We start from the raw sequence: 21818 nt of genomic DNA, 5'->3' as shown, positions 1-21818 counted from the left end.
ATATGTTTTGGCTATTTCCCCTGACGTTTTAAGACCTTAGTGACATCCCTGGCTACTAGTGCTGCATCGTTGGGTCACTTAGGAGACCCAGCGATGAAGCTGAAAGCTATGGGCCATCGGCCATGAGAAGATTGGGAGGGGCCCAAGATGAACTTTTGCATCGGGCCCATAAGCCTTTAGCTACGGCCCTGGGTCTCGTGGTGCCAGAATAGTGGAAACATCCCCAAAAAGACACCATTTGTCAAACTACACCCCTCATGGAATTTATCAAGGGGAATAGTGAGCATTTTGACCCCACAGGTTTTTTGCTGAATTTAGTGGAATTAGGCCGTGAAAATGAAAATCTACATTTTGTTCCAATAACATGCAAACATTTTCAATTTTTACAAGGCATAAATGAGAAAAAGTACCCCAACATTTGAAAAGCTATTTCTCCCAATTATGACAATACCCCATATGTGGTAATAAACTGCCGTTTGGACACACGGCAGGGCTTAGAAGGGAAGGAGCACCATATGGCCTTTGGAGCTAAAATTTTGCTGCCATGGTTTTCAGCGCCATGTCAAGTTTGCAAAGCCCCTGAGGTACCAAAACAGTGGAAACCTCCTAAAAGCGAACCCATTTGGGAAACTACACCCTTGAAAGAATTTATTGAGGAGTATAGGGAGAATTTTGACCCCATATGTTTTTTTGCTGAATTTAGTGGAATTAGGTCGAGAAATTAAAAATCTGCATTTTTTCAATTTTTACAAGGAATACAGGAGAATAAGCACCTCAACATTTGAAAAGCTATTTTTCCCGATTACGGCAATACCCCATATGTGGTCATAAACTGCTATTTGGACACACGGCAGGGCTCAGAAGAAAAGGAACACCATTTGACTTTTAACTCCTTAACGACCGGCATTGCATGCCCTTAGTCTACAGCGACATCTTTTGGCGTCACTGTAGAAGAGGCTGATGTGCGCTCCTGTGAGCGCTCATCCTCTAAGCAGGAGCTGTAACTTACAGCTCCTGATCTTAGAGCAGCCTGCTGAATACAGCCGGGGTCAGAAAATATTCGGACCCCAGCTGTTTATCCCTTTGATCGCAGAGGGCCGTGACCGCGGCAAGATCAAAAGGGAACTCCCCGCTTTGATATCCTCATCGGAAACCCGGTGACGTTATCAAACACCGGGGAATCCCTCTGCAGTCAGCCCTGGGGACCTACAAAGGACCCCAGGGCTATCTGTTCAGTGCTGTTTGGGCACACTATGTGCTGCCCTAACAGCAGCCTGTGACACAGTATTATGTATTAGCATACAGGAGTATGCTAACATATTAAGTAAAAAATAAAGTTATAAATAAAGTTATTCCTTAATGGGATTAAAAAAAGTCCCAAAAAAAAAAGTCATTATTTTGCATAAAATATATTTTATTGCTCCTACACTAAATAAAAACAAAAAACCTACACATATTAGGTATCTAAACGAGCGTAATAACCTGAGGAATTAATCTAACAGGTTATTTAGCAAGAAACGTGAACGGGATACAAAAATAAACAAGGAAAACGATGCAGAGAATCGCTTTTTCTTATATACACGTCGTAAAAATATTTTTTTTCTACCTCCAAACTATGAAAAATATAATTCTCCCGCATAATACAAGGCCTCATACGGCCACGTCAATGAAAAAAATAAAAAAAGTTATGGCTGCTGAAATGCAGAGAGGTTTAAACTGAAAAATGTAGCTGGTCATTAAGACCTTTTCAGGCCCGGTCATTAAGGGGTTAAAGCTCAAATTTAGCTGGAATGGTTTTTGGGTGTCATGTAGCATTGGTAATGCCCCTGAGGGACCAAAACAGTGAAAACACCCCAAAAGTCAGCCCATTTGGGAAAATACACCCCTTAAGGAATCTATCTAGGGGTATAGTGAGTATTTAGACCCCACAGGTCTTTTTGCACAATTTATTGAAATTAGGCCGTGAAAATGAATACGAACATTTTTTCCACTAAAATGTTACATTTTTTTCATTTTTACAAGCAATATAAGAGAAAAAGAAGCCCAAAACTTGTAAAGCAATTTCTCGCGAGTACGGTAATACCCCACATGTGGTCCTAAACTGCTGTTTGGACACACGGCAGGGCTCAGAAATGAAGGAGCGCTATTTGGCATGTAGATTTTGCTGGATAGGTTTTTGGGTACCATGTCAAATTTGTAAAACCTGTGGAGGTACCAGAGTACAGTGGAAGCCCCCAAGAAGTGACCCCATTTTGGAAACTACACCCCTCAAGGCATTTATCATTTGCCTGGACATATGACAGAGCTCAGAAGTAAAGAGCGCCATGCGCATTTGATTTTCACAGTATTGACCCAAAATTGTAGGTCAAATAGTAAAATAAACCCCCAAGTAGTGACCCCTATTTTGGAAACTATACCACTTAAGTCATATTAAGGGGTGTAGTGAGCATTTTGACCCCACAGGTTTTGGTTTTTTTTTAATAGAAATTAATGCGTAACGGATGGTGCAAAGTGAAAATTGCAATTTCTTGCTGATATGACATTTTAGTGCCCAATATTTTGTGCCCAGTTTGTGCCACTGAAGACAAATATCTCATAAACTGTTAAGCGGGTTCTCCCCGGTATGGCGATGTCATATATGTGGACATAAACTGCTGTTTGGGCACACAGTAGGGTTCAGAAGGGAGGGAGCGCCATTTGGCTTTTGGAGTGCAGACTTTGCTTGCTAGTAGTTCCGTTTGGGGTTTTACTAGTATTTCAGTTTATAATGTGGGTGCATATGTAAGCTGGGCAGAGTACATCTGGGCATAATAAGGTGGTATAATAATGAGGTAAATAAATAATAATCCACAGATATGTGGTCAGTGTCGCACTGATAAATGGTGCCCAATCTTATCCGTTTTTGAAACACACTCTGCACATTTTGTGATTTCTATCAAGACTGAGGGGTATGTGGACCCACTAGGCCAATCCGCCATAGCGGAGTAGCAGCTGGTCAAACGGAAAGTGACACACACTAGGCGAGAGTATCTGAGTAGTTTGCTTGCACCGGACTATTGAAAGAAGGCTTGTGCCAGACTATAGGAAGCTGGCTTATGCCGGATAACCGGACATGAACACTGAAGTCGTCTTGAACACTTAACTTGGCACGGACGCTAGACACTTGACTTGGCATGGACACTTGACTTGGCACGGACACTGAAGTCGTCACAGACACAAGACATGACACAGAACACAGACACTGGATATAGGATACTGGATAACGCTTGGGAACCTTTGCATGGCAAAACAGGGTTACACACAAAATTGCTCAGGAAATGTGGAAGTGGGCAGGGTTCCTTTTAAAATCCCGGGTATGCTGGGATTGGTTTGGGATGATTTTCCTGGTGCGCGTGCTGGCCCTTTGAGACCGGGAAGGAGCGCGCGTGCGCTCCCTACGGTTGCGGCTGCCGGTGAGCAGGGAACGCCGGCGGTCACTGACCGCGGGCTTTACATCCTCATAATGTGACTTCATATTCTGTGAGCCAGAACTTTTTTTTTTCTGCTAACAGAGCTGTGTGAGAGCTTTTTTTTTGCGGGACAATCTGTAGTTTTTAATGGTACCATTTTCGGGTACATGCGACTTTTTGATTACTTTTTATTTATTTTTTTAGCAAGCAAGATGACCAAAAACCAGCAATTCTGACATTTGTTTTTTTTCAGTGTTCACTGTAGGCTATAAATTAAATTTTTACTTTATTCTGCGGGTCGATATGATTACGGCGATACAATATATATATATATTTTTTTTTAATGTTTTGCAGCGTTTCCACAATAAAATCACATTTTTTATGTCGCCATATTTTGAGAGACATAACTTTTGTTTTTCCATCAAAAAAGCTGTGTAAGGTCTTGTTTTTTGCGGGATGGGCTATGGTTTTTATTGGTACAATTTTGGGGTAAATGTGACTTTTTAATCACTTTTTATTCTATGTTTTGAAAGGGGTGGTGACCAAAAAACAGCGATTCTGGAATTGTTTTTTATTTATTTTTTAATGTTCACTGTGCAGAAAAAATAACATTATATTTTTATAGTTTGGGTCGTTACGGACGCGGCGATACCAACTTTGTTTACGTTTTTATTGTTTACAGTTTTTTCCTATAATAAAATACTTATTATGGGAAAAAAAGGCGGTTTATTTTTTTGTATCTCGAAACATTATTTTTATACATTTGTACATTTTTATATTTTTTACTTTTTTTTTGTCCCACTAGGGGACTTGAAGGCATGAACTACCTTTATAGTGCAGTGTATTAGGGCTGTCAGTTATACACTGACAGCAAGCCTATTAGGCTCCATCTCTTGGCGGTGCCTAATAGGATTCTGTGCTGGTAGACCAAGAGGCCATTGTTAGGCCTCCGGTCGCCATAGAAACCATCGGCACCCCTGTGATTGCGTTGTGGGGGTGCCAATTGCTAGCAACCACCTAGATGCAGCGATAGCTTTAGATCACTGTATCTAAGGGGTTAATTAGCCGGATCGGAGGCTAGCTCTGGTCCTGGCCGCTACAGCAGGGTGTCAGCTGTAACATACAGCTGACACCCGCGGCTGATGGCGCAGGCTCAGCTTCTGAGCCTGCTCTATCTTCTTGACCCTTTCAGCAAGTCATCTAGGCCTTGCCTCCAGGCGGGGCCTAAAAGGCTTCCGTACTTGGCAGAACAGGAGGCTATTGTTAGGCCTCCAGTTGCCATAGCAACCATTGGCACCCCCGCGATCGTGTTGCGGGGGTGCCGATGTGCTAGAAACCACCTAAATGCAGCGATCGCTTTTGATCGATGTATCTAAGGGGTTAATCTGCAGAATCAGAGGCTAGATATGGTCTTGGTCTTACAGCAGTAATATACAGCTGACACCCTCTGATGATGGCACTGGCTCAGCTTCTGAGCCCGCTTCATCACTGTCACGTACAGTTACGCGCTGTTGCGTTAAGTACCTAACTGCAGCGATGTAACTGTACATGACATGTCAATAAAGGGGTTGAGGACTCTGAGACCATGAGAAACAAGATCCTCTGATGAAACTAAGATTTAACTATTTGGCCTCAATGCCAGACATCAATCAGGCACTGCTCATCACAATGCCAAACCAACCCTAAGGTGAACCATGGTGTCAACATTATTCTGTGGGGATGTTTTTCATTTGCATGAACTGGGATACTGGTAAGGATAAGTGGAGAGATGAGTGTAGCAAAGTACAGAGAGATCCGTGATAGAAACTCAAACTGGGGCAAATATTCACATTCCAACAAGCACACAGCCAAGACAACGCAAAATTGGCTTTGAGACAAATCTGTGATTATTTCTGAGTGACCTAACCAGGATCCCGACTTAAATTCCATCGAACATCTCACGAGAGAGCATTAAAATAGCTGTGCATCGATGCTCCCAATCCAACTTGACAAATCTTGATAGTGTCTACAGTGAAGAATGGAACAGAGTACAGAGGAAAGGTTCTGAATACAGTTGCGAGAAAAAGTAAGTCAGAATTACCTGGATTTCTGCATGCATTACTAAAAAAGATGTGGTCTAATTGTTATCTAAGTCACATTTATAGACAAACACAATCTAACTAAACTAATAACATAAAAACAGTTGTACTGTTCATGTCTTTTATGGAGCACATTAAGTAAATATTCACAGTGCAGGGAGAAAAAGTAAGTGAACCCTTGAATTTAATAATCTGTAGATCCCCCTTTAGCAGCAATCACCTCCACCAAACATTTCTTATATCTGCAAATAAGATTTGCACAATGTTGAGGAGGAATTTTGGGCCATTCTTCCTTGCAAATGTGTTTCAGTTCATCAATATTTCTGGGATGCCTTTGCATGCACAGTCCTCTTCAGGTCATGCCACAGCATCTTGATAGGATTAACGTCAGGAATCCTTTTAAATTATTTTTTTGCCTTTGGTCATTGTCTTGTTGCATCACCCAACGTGTCTTCAGCTTGAGGTCATGCTGGGACTGCTGCCGTTGCATTTCCCTGTAAAATATTTTAATACACCTTGAATTCATTGTTCTCTAAATGATCTCAAGGCATCTAGGCAATGAGGCAACAAAGCAACCCCAAATGATGCTCCCTCCACCATGCTTCACAGTTGGGATGAGGTTTTGATGTTGGCGTGTAGTATTAGTTTTCCTCCAAACGTAGTGTTGTGCATTTTGCGAAAAAGCTCCACTTTGATTTATCTATCTATAGAACATTTTCCCAGAAGCAAAGTGGCACATCCAGGTGGTCTCTGGCAAATTTGAGACATGCTGCAATGTTTTTTTGGACAGCAGCAGCCTCTTTCGTGGTCTCCTCTTATGAACACCTTTCATGTTCAGAAGTTTTTTGCAATCTGTAGAGTCTTTGTAAAGGATCTGCCAGGCACAGCTTCTGTGTCAACGCCCATAGGTAATCAGTCTGCACCTTCTTCTATGTCTGTGAGACTGACTCCATCTTCCACCACTCAGGATGGCAGTCTTAGGAGTGGGAGAGCCTATCACAGCCTGGCCAGACGGAGCTAGCTCCCGCCCTCTGTCTATTTATACCTGCCTTTCCTGTTCCTCCTTGCTTGTGATTCTTCTCGTTTGGTTTCCTGGCCCTGCTGCAGCTTCTTGAACTATTTGTCCCTGCTTCATACTGACCCTGGCTTACTGACTACTCTCCTGCTCTGCGTTTGGTACCTCGTACACTCCTGGTTTGACTCGGCTTGTTCACTACTCTCCTGCTCTGCGTTTGGTACCTCGTACACTCCTGGTTTGACTCGGCTCGTTCACTACTCTTGTTGCTCACGGTGTTGTCGTGGGCAACTGCCCCATTTCCCTTAGCTTCTGTGTACCCTTGTCTGTTTGTCTGTCGTGCACTTATTGAGCATAGGGACCGTCGCCCAGTTGTACCCCGTCGCCTAGGGCGGGTCGTTGCAAGTAGACAGGGACTGAGTGGCGGGTAGATTAGGGCTCACTTGTCTGTTTCCCCACCCCCTTCATTACAGTTTTCAGTAGGTCTTTTGCTGTTACTCTTTGATTCTTTCTGACATCTTTTAAAATTGCCTGTTATGCACTTGGAGTGATCTTTACCCTTAATTCCTAGGAAGAGTAGATACAGTCCTGAATTTTCTCCATATGTAGACAATTTGTCTAACTGTGGCCCCTAGAAGAAGCGAAGTGTGATACACGTGTAGGGGTTGAATCTCCTTATTGACTTGGTCTATATGCCTCTCTATACTCTATTTGGTTGTTTCCATTTTTTGATGCATCAATTTGGAGTCTAGTACCTGCTCTGTATATGTTTCAATATGGTTAACCATATTTTTTGCACTATTTGCATTTACACCCTGTTGGACTATTTTGTGGTTTTATTGCTAGTCAGTGGGGGGGGGGGGGGGGGATTCATCTATCTTGGGTAATGTGTGCTTTTCTAAATGTTACTTTGTTATGTATTGATGATTAATAAAGATTTGTGATTTATTTATTAGCTGGTTTTCTGTGTGTTCTTTTGTTAGGTGTTTTTGAATGGTAGTTTAACACAGAACAGCATATAGGCTGTTGCATGTGAATTTATACTAGACTTATTAGATTGGTTGGTGGCGTGTGGTGATGTAGAGCACTCAGTTCTTTAGCAATTGTTTTGTAGCCTTTTCCAGCTACATGCGTCTCTATAACAAGTCTTCTGAAACTTGTTTGCCTTGAGGCATAATTCACACTAACCAATCTTTCTTGAGAAGAATAGATTTGTCAGTAACCAGGCTTTGTATGCCTTTAATTAATGGTCAGAGCACTTGTAAAAACTTTAAATCTCCTCTCTCTAATTGAAACACCTTTTGCCAACTAGCTTTTGGAAAAGTTATTAACACAGGGTGCTCTTACTTTTACTTCCTGCACTGTGGATATTTTACTCAATGCTCTCAATAAAAGACATGAACAGTACAACTGTTTGTGTGTTATTAGTTTTGTTAGATTGTGTTTGTCTATAATTGTGACTGATAATAATCAGACCACATTTTATTAGTAATTAATGCAGAAATCCACGTAATTCCATAGTGTTCACTTACTTTTTCTAGCAGCAGTTTTTATTTTGAATGTATATGTACAAATTTTTTTTATGAGAAAAAAATTATATGATCCATTTTAGAATAAGGATGTAACATAACAAAATGTGAAAAAAGTGAAGGGGTCTGATTTGTCTATCCAACTGTTAGATAGATAGACTATCTATCTATCTATCTATCTATCTATCTATCTATCTATCTATCTATCTATCTATCTATCTATCTATCTATCTATCTATCTATCTATCTATCTATCTATCTATCTATCTATCTATCTATCTATCTATCTATCTATCTATCTATCTATCTAATCTATCTATCTATCCCAAGGAGTAGAATTGAAGATATATCAATTGTATGAAATTATTTCATGTTTTCTCGAGGCTATGATGTACGAGGCTATGATATACAAATCAAAGGAAAAAATAATGGGTTTTTACGGAAATGCAACTAATGAAGCGGACTGTTCCTAGGAAGCATTGTTATTTACTAATACATGTTATCTGATCTGCCTAGTACTTGGTTTGGATCAATGCACATTAGGTTTTAAGTTTCACTGATTCATTTTTGCATCTTGATTTTAAGTTTCTTTGATAAACATAAGCACATGTGGTTCATTAACCAGCTTCTAGAAAGTGGAATCTATTTGCATAATAAAACTACGCTTATATTTTAGACTGCCTCTGAGAAATATGAAAGAGTTAAACATTTAATGTTATGATACCACAACCCTGAAAATCAGATGTTAAGAGCAACCAACTTGATTTATTTAACACTATCTTTCCCAGATACTGCAGGTTACATGAAATTTCAATTGTTTTGGGTGAATATGGATCTGCTATTGATTTCAAGTATCATGGAATGTATTAATTAAATGAAAGTACTGTAACTTTGAACAAAAACAAGCGATATCATTTTTCATTCTATACCTCTTCATTATTTACAATTGTAAGAAAAAAATAAGTAAACCCTTTGGAATTACCTGGATTTCTGTTTTGATTACTAAAAAAGATGCAGTCTGCTTGTTGTTGAACCCATAATTATAGACAAACACAATGTAACTAAACTAATAACACACAAACAATTGTACTGTTCATGTCTGTTATTGAACATCTAAAGTGCAGGGAGGAAAAAGTAGGTGAACTCTTGAATTTAATAACCTATAGATCCTGCTTTAGAAATTACCTCCACCAACGTTTCCTGTAGCTGCAGATAAGATTTGCAAAATGTTGAGGAGGAATTTTGGACCATTCCTCCCTGCTGATGTGTTTCAGTTCAATATTTCTGGGATGCCTTGTGTGTACATCCTCTTCTGGTCATGCCACAGCATCTCCATAGTATAAAGCTCAGGACTCTGACTTGGCCATTCCAAAACACAAATCTTCATCTTTTTCAACTATTCTTTAGTTATTTTACTTATGTGCTTTGGGTCTTTGTCATTGTTGTATCACCCAACGTCTCTTCAGCTTGAGGTCATGGACTGCTGTCCTTATATTCTCATGTAAAATGTTTTGATAGCTTGTTCCCTCATTGACTACAAGGCATCCAGGCCCTGAGGCAATAGTGAAGCCCCTCCACCATGCTTCATAGCTGGAATGAGGTTTTGGTGTTGGTGTGCATCGTTCTTTTTCCTCCAAACACAGCTTTGTGCATTTGTGCTAAAAAGTTTCACTTTTGTCCCCTCTGTCCATAGAACACTTTCCAAGAAGCATTGTGGAACATCCAGATGCTCTTAGTCAAATTTGAGATGGACCGCAATTTTTTATGGACAGCAGTGGATTCCTTCGTGGTGTCCTGCCATGAACACCATTCTTGTTCAGTGTTTCTAATAGTAGATACATGAACAGTAGTTTTTGTCCTTTTCAGTAGGTCTTTTGCTGTTACCCTTAGATTCTCTCACCTCTTTCAGGATTGCCCATTGTGCTCTTTGAGTGATCTTAGCAGGATGTACAATGCTAGGGAGAGTAGCTAGAGTCCTGAATTTTCTCGATTTGTAGACAATTTCTCTAACCCTGAAATGTACAGCCAGATCTTAAAGGGAATGTGTTGCCAGAAAAACATGTTTTTTTTTTTTTTTAATTAAACATTTAGTGTGTGGGTGATTAAACATTGTTCAAATTTTTTTTATTTTTTTCACGAGTCAGGAAATATTATAAATTAATTCTAATTTATAATATTTTCCATTTCTGGTCACTAGATGGAGCTATTCCCAAAATTGCAGCATTGAAAAATTGGGTAAAAAGCCCTCGCTCTAGTGAGCTCTCAGCATCCCCCCCCTCCTTTATCCTGGCTAGTGCCGGGATAAACGAGGGGTTTGAACGGTGTAACCTCCTACACTGTGTGTCGCCATTTTTTGAGCTAACACACAGTGTAGTAGGTTTACATACAGTAGTAAACACACACAAACACGAACATACATTGAAATCTCTTACCTGCTCCTGCCGCCGCGGCTCCCTCCGGCCCGTCCGCTCCGTCTGCTGCCGCTGGTCCAAGTGCACAAGTCCGGAAGCCGCGACCGGAAGTAGTAATATTACTGTCCGGCCGCGACTTCCGGTCCACAGGAAAATGGCGCCGGACGGCGCCAATTTCAAATTGGACTGTGTGGGAGCGGCGCATGCGCAGTTCCCACACAGACGCCGTACACACAAGTGAATGGGACGGGAGCCGTTCGCAGTCCCTATGGGACTGTGGCTGCCGTATTCCATGTCTGTATGTGTCGTTAATCGACACATACAGAAATGGAACAAAAAATGGCAGCCCCCATAGGGAAGAAAAAGTGTAAAAATAAGAAAAAGTAAAACACAAACACACAAATAAATATAAACGTTTTTAATAAAGCACTAACATCTTTAACATATAAAAAAAAAATTGTGATGACACTGTTCCTTTAAGCAGTGCTTTTGTAGCCTTTTCTCCAGCTTTACTTGCCTCTACATGTGGTTTACACTAGCCAGAACAGATTTGTCAGTAACCAGGCTTTGTGTGCCTTTAAAGCAACGGTGAAACCCACACTTCAAATCTCATTTCCTTAATTGGAAAAATATTTTGCCAATTAGCTGTTGGAGAGGTTATTAAAACAGAGGTTCACTTACTTTCCTCCCATGCACTGTGGATCAATAAAAGACATGAACAGCACAATTATGTGTGTTATTAGTTCAGTTAGATTGTGCATGACTATAATTGTGACATAGATAACAATCAGACAACATTTTATTACTAATCACTGTAGCACTCCAGGTAATTCCAAGGGGTTCACTTACTTTTTCTTACAACTGTAGCATATTCATTCTGAGGCCTTAGTCACATATAGTTTAGCTGGAGTATTTGTGGTGAGCGTAGTTTTCATCCATAATTACAAATCAGGTAATTACAGATGAAATTTCAGACCCATTAATTTCTACAGGCCATGGACACCTTTACGTATATTTACGGATGTGTGTCGGGGCCGTAGAAATGATCCGCAAAATATAGAACATGTCATATTCTTGTCTACAATTTTGGCACGGACTTGCCCATAGAATTCTATGGGCGCTTCCGCAATTGTGAACGGCTACGAATGTGCATCCATATTTGCAAATCCATATTAGCGGACAGTAAAAATCTTTACAGTCGTGTGCATGGGGCCTGAAAGTAAATTCACAATCGGCTGATTTTGTTGCAGAAATTTCTACAACTGAAAATCTGTTTCTTACATATGAACAGGGTGGTTTCTGCAGCATGTGCTGAAAAGATGGGACAGTCGCGGAAATTTGTGGTACAAATTTCTCACTTGTGAACACACCTAGACCTTTTCCATTACAAAAAGTTATTTCAAGCATTTTCTATTTTGTCCCTTGAAATCACACCTAGAGCAAAGCACAATTTACCACAACAAAAGATGTTAAAAAAACATGCTATCAATGGAATCCATCAGTATTGCGGCAATGTACATGGTAGAAATCAGTGAAACTCTATAGCAGGGGTCTCAAGCTCGGCCGGGTAAGTGGGCCACATATAGAAAAAATGGGAAGTTGACGGGCCGCATTACTTTCAAATTTGATACAATACAAAATTATTGTTAATCAATTAGTTATTTGAACTACTATAACACTATATTTCTATAAGAATAATAAAAATAATAATAATAATAATAATAATAATATATTACTATAATAATACAGACACACATGTCAAGATTGGGCAGTCCCTTTTTAGATAGTGCCACAGTGTCCTCGGTGGATGCTGCCGCAGTGCCCTCTGTGGATGCTGCCGCTTTGCCCTCTGTGGATGCTGCCGCAGTGCCCTCTGTGGATGCTGCCGCAGTGCCCTTTGTGGATGCTGCCACAGTGCCCTTTGTGGATGCTGCCACAGTGCCCTCTGTAGATGCTGCCACAGTGCCCTCTGTAGATAATGCCACAGTGCCCTCTGTAGATAATGCAACACACCCCTAGATAATGCCACAGTGTCCTCTGTACATACTGCCACAGTGCCCTCTGTAGATGCTGCCACAGTGTCCTCTGTAGATGCTGCCACAGTTCCCTCCGTAGATGCTGCCACAGTGCCCTTCGTAGATGCTGCCACAGTGCCCTCTGTAGATACTGCCACAGTGCCCTCTGTAGATGCAGTCACAGTGCCCTCCGTAGATGCTGCCACAATGCCCTCCGTAGATGCTGCCACAGTGCCCACCGCAGATGCTGCCACAGTGCCCTTCACAGATGCTGCCACAGTGCCCTCCGCAGATGCTGCCACAGTGATGTCAGGGGCTTGCCCAGAGCTGGAGTACCGGAGCAGAGCCACTTCTAGCACTCTGCCTTGGATTCCACCTCTGCTACAGACATCACTGTCCATATATGGACAGAGATGTCAGGGGCCACCCCAGAGCTGGAGTCCCAGAAAGAGCGCTAGTAGGCTCTTCCTGCGACTCTAGCTGTGCTCCTGACATCACTGGGACTCTTGCTGTGGGGAAGCCCCAGACATCGTGTGTCCAAACATGGACACCGATGTCAGGGAATGCCACAGAGTCCCATAGCAGAACCGATACTAGCGCTCTGCCCGGGTCTCCGTTCTGGGGAAGACCCTGACACACTGTCCATATATGGACAGCGATGTCAGGGAATTCCACAGAGTCCCGGAGCAGAGCCTGTACTGGCGCTCTGCTCTGGACTCCGCTCAGGGGAAAACCCTGACACACTGTCCATATATGGGCAACGATGTCAGGGAATTCCACAGAGTCCCGGAGCAGAGCCGATACTAGCGCTCTGCACGGGACTACGGCTCTGGGGAAGCACCAGACATCGTGTGTCCAAACATGGACACCGATGTCAGGGAATTTCACAGAGTCCCGGAGCAGAGCCTGTACTAGCGCTCTGCACGGGACTCTGGCTCTGGGAAAGCCCCAGACATCGCTGTTCATATGTGGACAGCGATGTCAGGGAATTCCAGAGTTACTAACAGCCCGGGCTTCAGCAGTACCCCGCACGACGTGGGGAAAGTTCTTCTGAAGTGCCGACGTGGAAACGCGTCGCTTCAGAAGAACTACCCTGAATGGCCGATGTAAAAACACTATACACTGGTCGTTAAGGGGTTAAAAGATAAGGTCCAAATATTGACTTTTTGACATTACCAATTTGGATTCCATGTCTCAAAAAAGTACATGTACAGCCCCCTTGTGGGTAGTGCCACACAGCCCCCTTGTAGGTAGTGCCACACAGCCCCCTGTAGGTAGTGACACACAGCCCCCTTGTAGGTAGTGCCACACAGCCCACTTGTGGGTAGTGCCACAAAGCCCCCTTGCAGGTAGTGCCACACAGCCCCCCTGTAGGTAGTGCCACACAGCGCCCCTGTAGGTAGTGCCACACATCCCCCTGTAGTTAGTGCCACAGAGCCCCCTTGTAGGTAGTGCCACAGAGCCCCCTTGTAGGTAGTGCCACACAGCCCCTTTGTAGGCAGTGCCATACAGCCCCCTTGTAGGTAGTGCCACACAGCTCCCTTGTAGGTAGTGCCACACACCCCTGTAGATAGTGCCACAAAGCCCCCTTCTAGATAGTGCCACGAAGCCCCCTTCTAGATAGTGCCACGAAGCCCCCTTGTAGGTGGTGCCACACAGACCCCTTGTAGAGAGCCCCCCCTCCCCCTTCCTGTACATAGCGCCACTGTAGCTCCCTGAAAGAGTGTAATCCCATGTGGCCAGGGATTCCGCTCCTGGACGGAGCGCTTGATGTCTCTGTCCATATATGGAGAGTGACATCAGGGGCAACTCCTGAAGCGGAATCCCTGTTCACAGCATTGCCGTGGCTGTGACCGGGGATTCCACTCCAGGAGAAGCCCCTGACGTTTCAGTCCACTTATGGACAGTGACGTCAGAGGTTTCTCCTGTAGCGATATGTACAGGAAGGAGGGGGGTGCCATCTAAGGAGGTGGGGGTGCTATCTACAAGGGGGCTGCAGAAAAATCTCAGAAAGCACGGCCATGGCAGTGGCTCAGAGGAGTGCCGTGGCACCCCTGGAAGGTTCTCAGGGCACCCCAGGGTACCGCGCCCCCCCCGGTTGGGAACCACTGAGTTAAGGAGTCGTCTGGGTTCTAGTGAATAAATTGTAATTGACAGCAAGATAAATAACTTTCTAGTAGATCGTCTTCTTAATTTGTAGTTTCTTTACTTATGGGCTGCCTCATAAGATGTAAAGAAAAAATGTTTGTCTTGTTTATATCTAAGAGAGATGCCTATGATTTACAATGTGCATTGGTAGGGGAAGGTAGTATCCTATTGGCCTTCTAAGGCTAGCTTAACATTCAGCGTAAAAGTTGTCTAAAAGCCCCATCCACATGTAGTTGAAAAAATCCTTGCGGAATTGAGGGCATGCTATGGGATTTCTGATCTGCAGCATGTCAATTATGTTCTGGATTTGTTACAGATTTTCACAGCAGATTTCACCCTTTGAAATACATAGGATGAAATCTGCACCAAAATCCACATGCAACACATGCAAATTTTATTGTAGATTGACATTAAAATGCGCAACAGAAAAAGTCTGCAGCATGTGGACTCGGGTTAAGTGCTACTTCAGGGAAAGACTTAAAGAGGCTCTGTCACCAGATTTTGCAACCCCTATCTGCTATTGCAGCAGATAGGCACTGCAATGTAGATTACAGTAACGTTTTTATTTTAAAAAAACGAGCATTTTTGGCCAAGTTATGACCATTTTTGTATTTATGCAAATGAGGCTTACAAAAGTACAACTGGGCGTGTTTACAGTAAAAGTACAACTGGGCGTGTTTACAGTAAAAGTACAACTGGGCGTGTATTGTGTGTGTTACATCGGGGCGTTTTTACTTCTTTTACTAGCTGGGCGTTAGGAATGGGAGTGTATGATGCTGACGAATCAGCATCATCCACTTCTGTTCGTTAACACCCAGCTTCTGGCAGTGCAGACACACAGCGTGTTCTCGAGAGATCACGCTGTGACGTCACTCACTTCCTGCCCCAGGTCCTGCATCGTGTCGGCCACATCGGCACCAGAGGCTACAGTTGATTCTGCAGCAGCATCAGCGTTTGCAGGTAAGTAGCTACATCGACTTACCTGCAAACGCTGATGCAGAATCAACTGTAGCCTCTGGTGCCGATGTGTCCTCGCTGGTCCGACACGATGCAGGACCTGGGGCAGGAAGTGAGTGACGACACAGCGTGATCTCTCGAGAACACGCTGTGTCTGCACTGCCAGAAGCTGGGCGTTCTGAAGAGAAGTGGATGATACTTCTCGTCAGAACGCCCAGCTAGTAAAAGTAGTAAACACGCCCCGATGTACACACATAATACACGCCCAGTTGGACTTTTACTTTAAACACGTCCAGTTGGACTTTAGCAAGCCTCATTTGCATAAATACGAAAATGGTCATAACTTGGCCAAAAATGCTTGTTTTTTAAAAATAAAAACGTTACTGTAATCTACATTGCAGCGCCGATCTGCTGCAATAGCAGATAGGGGTTGCAAAATCTGGTGACAGAGCCTCTTTAACATTGGCCTTGCTGTTTAACCCCTTCCCGCCACAGCCATTTTTCAGATTTTCATTTTCGTTTTTTCCTCCCCACCTTCCAAAAGCCATAACTTTTTTTATTTTTCCGTCGATATAGTCCTATGAGGGCTTAATTTTTGCGGGACGAGTTGTAGTTTTTCATAGCACCATTAATTGTGCCATATAATGTACTAGGAAACAGGAAAAAACAGCAATTCCTCCATTGTTTTGTGCGCTTCGTTCTTACTGTGCAATTAAAACAACATGTTAACTTTATTCTGTGGGTCAATACGATTACTGTGAAAAAACCTAAGTGTAAAAAATCTAATTTATTTTGTGTCGCCAAATTCCGAGAGCCATAACTTTTTTATTTTTCCGTCGATTAAGTGGTATGAGGGCTTATTTTTTGTAGGATAAGCTGCAGTTTTTAGTGATACCATTTTGGGGTACATGCATTGTTTTGATCACTGCCAGAGACGGTAAGGGTATGTTCACACGGCTTATTTACGGACGTAATTCGGGCGTTTTACGCCTCGATTTACGTCCGAAAATGCGCCTCGATAGTGTTGGCAAACATCTGCCCATTGAAAGCAATGGGCTGACGTTTGTCTGTTCACACGAGGCGTATATTTACGCGTCGATGTCAAAAGACGACGCGTAAATAGACGCCCGCGCCAAAGAAGTGTCATGTCACTTTTTCAGACGTAAATGGAGCCGTTTCCCATGGACTCCATGGAATACCAGCTCCAGTTATGTCCGTAATGGACGCGGCGTTCAAGCGCCTGCACATGCCGTTACGGCTGAAATGACGGGGCTGTTTTCTCCTGGAAACAGCCCCGTAATTTCGGCCGTTACGGACGCTGCCGTGTGAACATACCCTAATAGCGTTACTCTGAAGTGTCGGCTGTAACATACAGCTGACACCGGCATCGCATGGAGCGGGTTCACTCCGTGAGCCCGTTCCATACTTGCCCTACCCGATTTTGGCGTATGGATACGTCAAATGTCGGGAAGGGGTTAAAGGTCTATCTTGCAATTTTGTTTTATCATATGACTTTTTTGTATATATTCACCAGACAAAACCAATCTTTAACAAACCAAATAAAATAATTTATCCCATGAAACAGAAGCAGGCAAGATATTTACATCTGGGAGTTTGTGGTTATAGTCAAATGTTTTACATACTCTCAAAACCATTTTAATATTGTAGATGATCACTGGTCATGTTTAATCGGAGGACATTTCTAGTCATAAAAAAAATATGATATTACACATTTATATGGAAAGCTAGTATCATTAGTATTATCAATCGTCTTATTTTTTTATACTATATTGTAAACACAAAACACCTACTATAAAAAAATATAAGTAATATACAATACCTTTCTACCCGTCAGACACTGCTGTAGCTCATTATTCCGTAACACTGGATGGTAACATTGGTACGGCTGCCAAGAGATTGCCCGCCAGTCACATGTCCGGTTGTCTGAGCAACTCAAACAAGGGACCAACCAATGACCTACACAAAATACATAACTCAGTTATACAAGGATTGCTTATTATGATCATTGATTATTCTACATTGCCATATAATTTTTCATTCTCATTCTATTCTACAGATAGCTATAAGCACTTGTATTATAAAGGGTGTTTTGATTTAGTCAAGATACCTTTACAATGGCTAGATGACTTTTGGTCTTTTATGAGTAAATCAATGCTCCACAAGTTTCATAGAATGGATTCTTTTTAACATTTTTGTGTCACATCTGGGGCAAGGTAAAGTGCAAAAACACTTTTCACAGGGGTAAAAATGTACAATGGATATTCAAACATTTGTCTCTATGGGATATACATTGAACACTGCAGACAGATGTGCCACCTATCGGACTTAGGAACCACCTTAATTAAGTATAAGGATCATGCATGAACATGAAGTATGATACACCCTATTGACAGTTCCAATATTACATAGCATTCACAATTGCTCCACAGTCAGTATTTATGTGTGAGTACATAAACCACGCATTCAAACCACCACCAGCCTGCAGCTTTGTTACAATGTAAATAGTGAACAGCATGATTCTGTTTACATTTACGCTTTTTCTTTATATCCTACACTCTACTTTTCATATTAGTATGAATCAGCAGGAAAGGCATTGCATCAAACCAGATAGCAGAGTGTCCTGTAACAAAAGCATCCTTTGTAAAAAAATAATAATTTTGCAGTGTCGCTGAATCTTGAACAAAACATCATAAATTGGGCATAGTAGGAAAATGCATGTTTAACCCCATCGGAACAAAGCTATTTTTTTATTTTACATTTTCGTTATTCACTCCCCGTATTCCAAGAGCCATAACTTTTTTTTATTTTTCCATCAATAGAGTGGTGTGAGGGCTTATTTTTTGCGGAAGGAGTTGTAGTTTTTGGTACCATTTATAGTTCCATATAATGTACTGGGAAACTGAAAAAAAAATTATTTGCGGACTGAAGTTGCAAAAAACTGCGATTCCTCAATAGCTTTTGGGGTTTTGTTTTTACGGCTGTCATCGTGCGGTAATAACGACAACTTATCTTTATTCTGTGGCATAATACGATTACGGTGATACCACATTTCTATAGGTTTTTTTTATATTTTACTACTTTTATTGTTAATAAACTTTGTTAAAAAAAATAAATTTTGTGTCGCCACATTCTGAGAGTCATAACAATTAAATTTTTTCACCAATTGAGCGGTGAGAGGGCTTATTTTTTTGCGGGGAGAGCTGTGGTTTTTATCGGTACCATTTTTTGCTAACTTTTTATCAAAAAATTTTAGAGAGCTAAGTTGACCAAAAAACAGCGATTTTGGCATTTTATATTTTTTATCTTTTACAGCGTTCACTGTGCACGTTAAATAATTCTATATTGTAATAGTTCAGACTTTTACAGACGCAACAATACCAATTTTTTTAACTTTTTTTATTTTTTACATTACTTTAGGGGGAACATTTTTTAACTTTTAATATTTTTTTTTTTTTTTCAGTATTAAAAAAAATTCTTAACAATTTTTCACACACTTTATTAGCCCCCCTAGGGGACTTGAACCCACGATCATTAATACTAATGTATTGCAATATATATATATATATATATATATATATATATATATATATATATATATACTAACGTATTGCAGTATATCGTAATTTTTACAGGCATCTGTTAAGCCCTGCCACAGGCAAGGCTTAGCAGAGGCAGAGTGAAGGCTACCCTGGGGGCCTTCATTAGGCCCCTGGGCTTCCATGATAACCGTTGTCACCCCCCCGATCTCACTGCGCGTGGGCGATGAGCTGTCAGAGGAGGTTAGTCCCGGGTGTCCACTGTAAAGTACAGCCGACACCCAGAGCATATGGAGTGCGCTCAGCGCGTGAGCGTGCTCAAAACATCAATCCCCGCACCCGGACATAATGGCGTGAAGGGGTTAACAGGTCTAGCTATCATACATCTATGCCATTTTTTTTTTATGGTGATAGTAATTACTGTTATTTAGGAATACATATATCACAATAATGCAACTGCTTATCGATACCCCACCAAAAACTTGGAGCACTCTGTATATTTGAAGATGATCCTGTAATACATTGATAAATATAATTCATGTTTGGGATCAAATGTTTGTTTTTCAGTATCCATCTTGAGCTCCCTGGAGACAGTTTTTAAAAAAAATATATATCCATCTTGAGCTCCCTGGAGACAGTTTTAAAACAAATATATATACTAACGTATTGCAGTATATCGGAATTTTTACAGGCATCTGTTAAGCCCTGCCACAGGCAAGGCTTAGCAGAGGCAGAGTGAAGGCTACCCTGGGGGCCTTCATTAGGCCCACTGGGCTTCCATAATAACCATTGTCACCCCCCCCGATCTCACTGCGGGTGGGCGATGAGCTGTCAGAGGAGGTTAGTCCCGGGTGTCCACTGTAAAGTACAGCCGACACCCACAAAATGTTTTAAAATGTTAAACACGCAGAATATACACAATTTGGCCACAACATTAACATGCTGACCCCTGTCCACCGCAAAAGCGTCTACAATGGAGATGGGAGCATCAGAATTGTACCATGGAGCAATGGAAAAAGGTGGCCTGGTCTGATAAAAAATATGTTTTCTGTTACACCATGTTGACAGCCGGGTACGTGTGCAACGTTTACCTGGGGAAAAGATAGCACCAGGATGCACTATGGGAAGAAGGTAAGTCGATGGAGGCAGTGGGATGCTCTGGGCTATGTTTGTAATGGCAGGAAGGAGGTGAAGGGAACAAGTGAGCCCTAATCTACCCACCGCCCTGTCCCTGCCTACTTGCAACGACCCGCCCTAGGCGACGGGGTACAACTTGGCGGCGGTCCCTACGCTGTCTAAGTGCAAGGGAGTACAAACAGGGAACATGCAAGGGAATACAGTAGCCCACGGAACGCCGCGAGGAAACGGAGCGGTGAATGAGCCAGTCAGGATCAGGATGTAGTGGAGTATACAAACGGGAGCACTGAGCAGAAGCAAGCCAGGGGCAGAGCAACGCAGGATAAACGGAACTGAAGCAAGGCAGAAGCACAGCAGAAGCAGGCTGGAGCAAGGCAGAAGTGGGGCCAGGAATCCAAGAAGAATAACAAGCAAGGAGGAAGAGAAAACGGCAGGTATAAATGGACAGGGGGCGGAGCTAACTCTGACTGACCAGGCCGCCACCCTGATTGGTGGGAGCAGGTGTCAGTCTCAGAGGTCTGGCCTCAGGTGTCGACTGATTAATCCTGGGAGTATACCCAGACGTAGTGCCTGGCAGATCCTTTACAATGTTCTGCTGGAAAACCTTGGGTTCTGGCAATCATGTGGATGTTACGTTGACACATACCACCTGCCTAAATGTTGTAGACCAAGTACACCCCTTCATGGTAATGGTATTTCTTAATGGCAGTGGCCTCTTTCAGAAGGATAATGTGCCATGCCACACTGTAAAAATTATTCAGAACTGGTTTGAGGAACATGACAAAGATTTCAAGGAGTTGACCTGGCCTCCAAATTCCCCAGATCTCAATCCGTTCGAGCATCTGTGGAATGTGCTGTGGAAAAAGACCAATACATGGAGGCCCCACCTCGCAACTTACAGGACTTAAAGGATCTGCTGCTACTGTCTTGGTGCAAGATACCACAGGACACCTTTCGAGGTCTTGTGGAGACCATGCCTCCTTGGGTCAGGGCTGTTTTGATGGGACAAGGGGGACCTACAGAATATTAGGCAGGTTATTTTAATGTTATGGCAGTGTATATTTGGCAAATTGAGAGGGAAGTTCTTTTTTAAATGTGCAGAGTTTGACAGACCTATTTCATATTCATACTATTTACTGTGTAAAATTGTGTCTTGTGAAGCTCTACCACAGGAGCTTAAGGCTATCTGTGAATTAACCACTTCCCATCACTATTATTTAGCTGAGTTAGAGTATATTCACACACGACAGATATGTTGCAGAAATTTCCGGTTGTCCGCAGCAAGCACATGAATTTCTTCAAGCCCCACTCAGATGAATGGGACAGTTGCAGAAAGTGGTATCTCAATTAAGTTTTTTCTTAAACATTCAATATTAAGGTTAAATGGTCCTCTAAGGACACACTCTTTTGTGCTGCATGTCCCAAATATAATTTAGAGTAAAGTTAATACAATGTCATTAAGTATTGCAAATTGCAGATCAGGATCAAATCATTGAGCCAAGAAAAACCGTTGGAATGAAGA

The 21818-nt window shown here is 42.3% G+C and overlaps 1 protein-coding gene across 1 annotated transcript in view; it reads right to left on the bottom strand.

Moving 5' to 3' along the window:
• CPED1 (cadherin like and PC-esterase domain containing 1) overlaps window positions 1-21818 on the bottom strand; it is a 328476-nt gene that overhangs the window by 28352 nt on the left and 278306 nt on the right. The window contains exon 17 of the mRNA XM_075857143.1: window positions 17443-17579. Within this exon, the coding sequence (XP_075713258.1) occupies window positions 17443-17579 (137 nt within the window). The remainder of the gene's footprint in view (window positions 1-17442; window positions 17580-21818) is intronic.

The sequence above is a fragment of the Rhinoderma darwinii genome, chromosome 3 (genome assembly GCF_050947455.1).
Source record: "Rhinoderma darwinii isolate aRhiDar2 chromosome 3, aRhiDar2.hap1, whole genome shotgun sequence".
Taxonomy (NCBI): Eukaryota; Metazoa; Chordata; class Amphibia; order Anura; family Rhinodermatidae; genus Rhinoderma; species Rhinoderma darwinii.
This window is presented reverse-complemented; position numbering and strand designations above follow the sequence as displayed.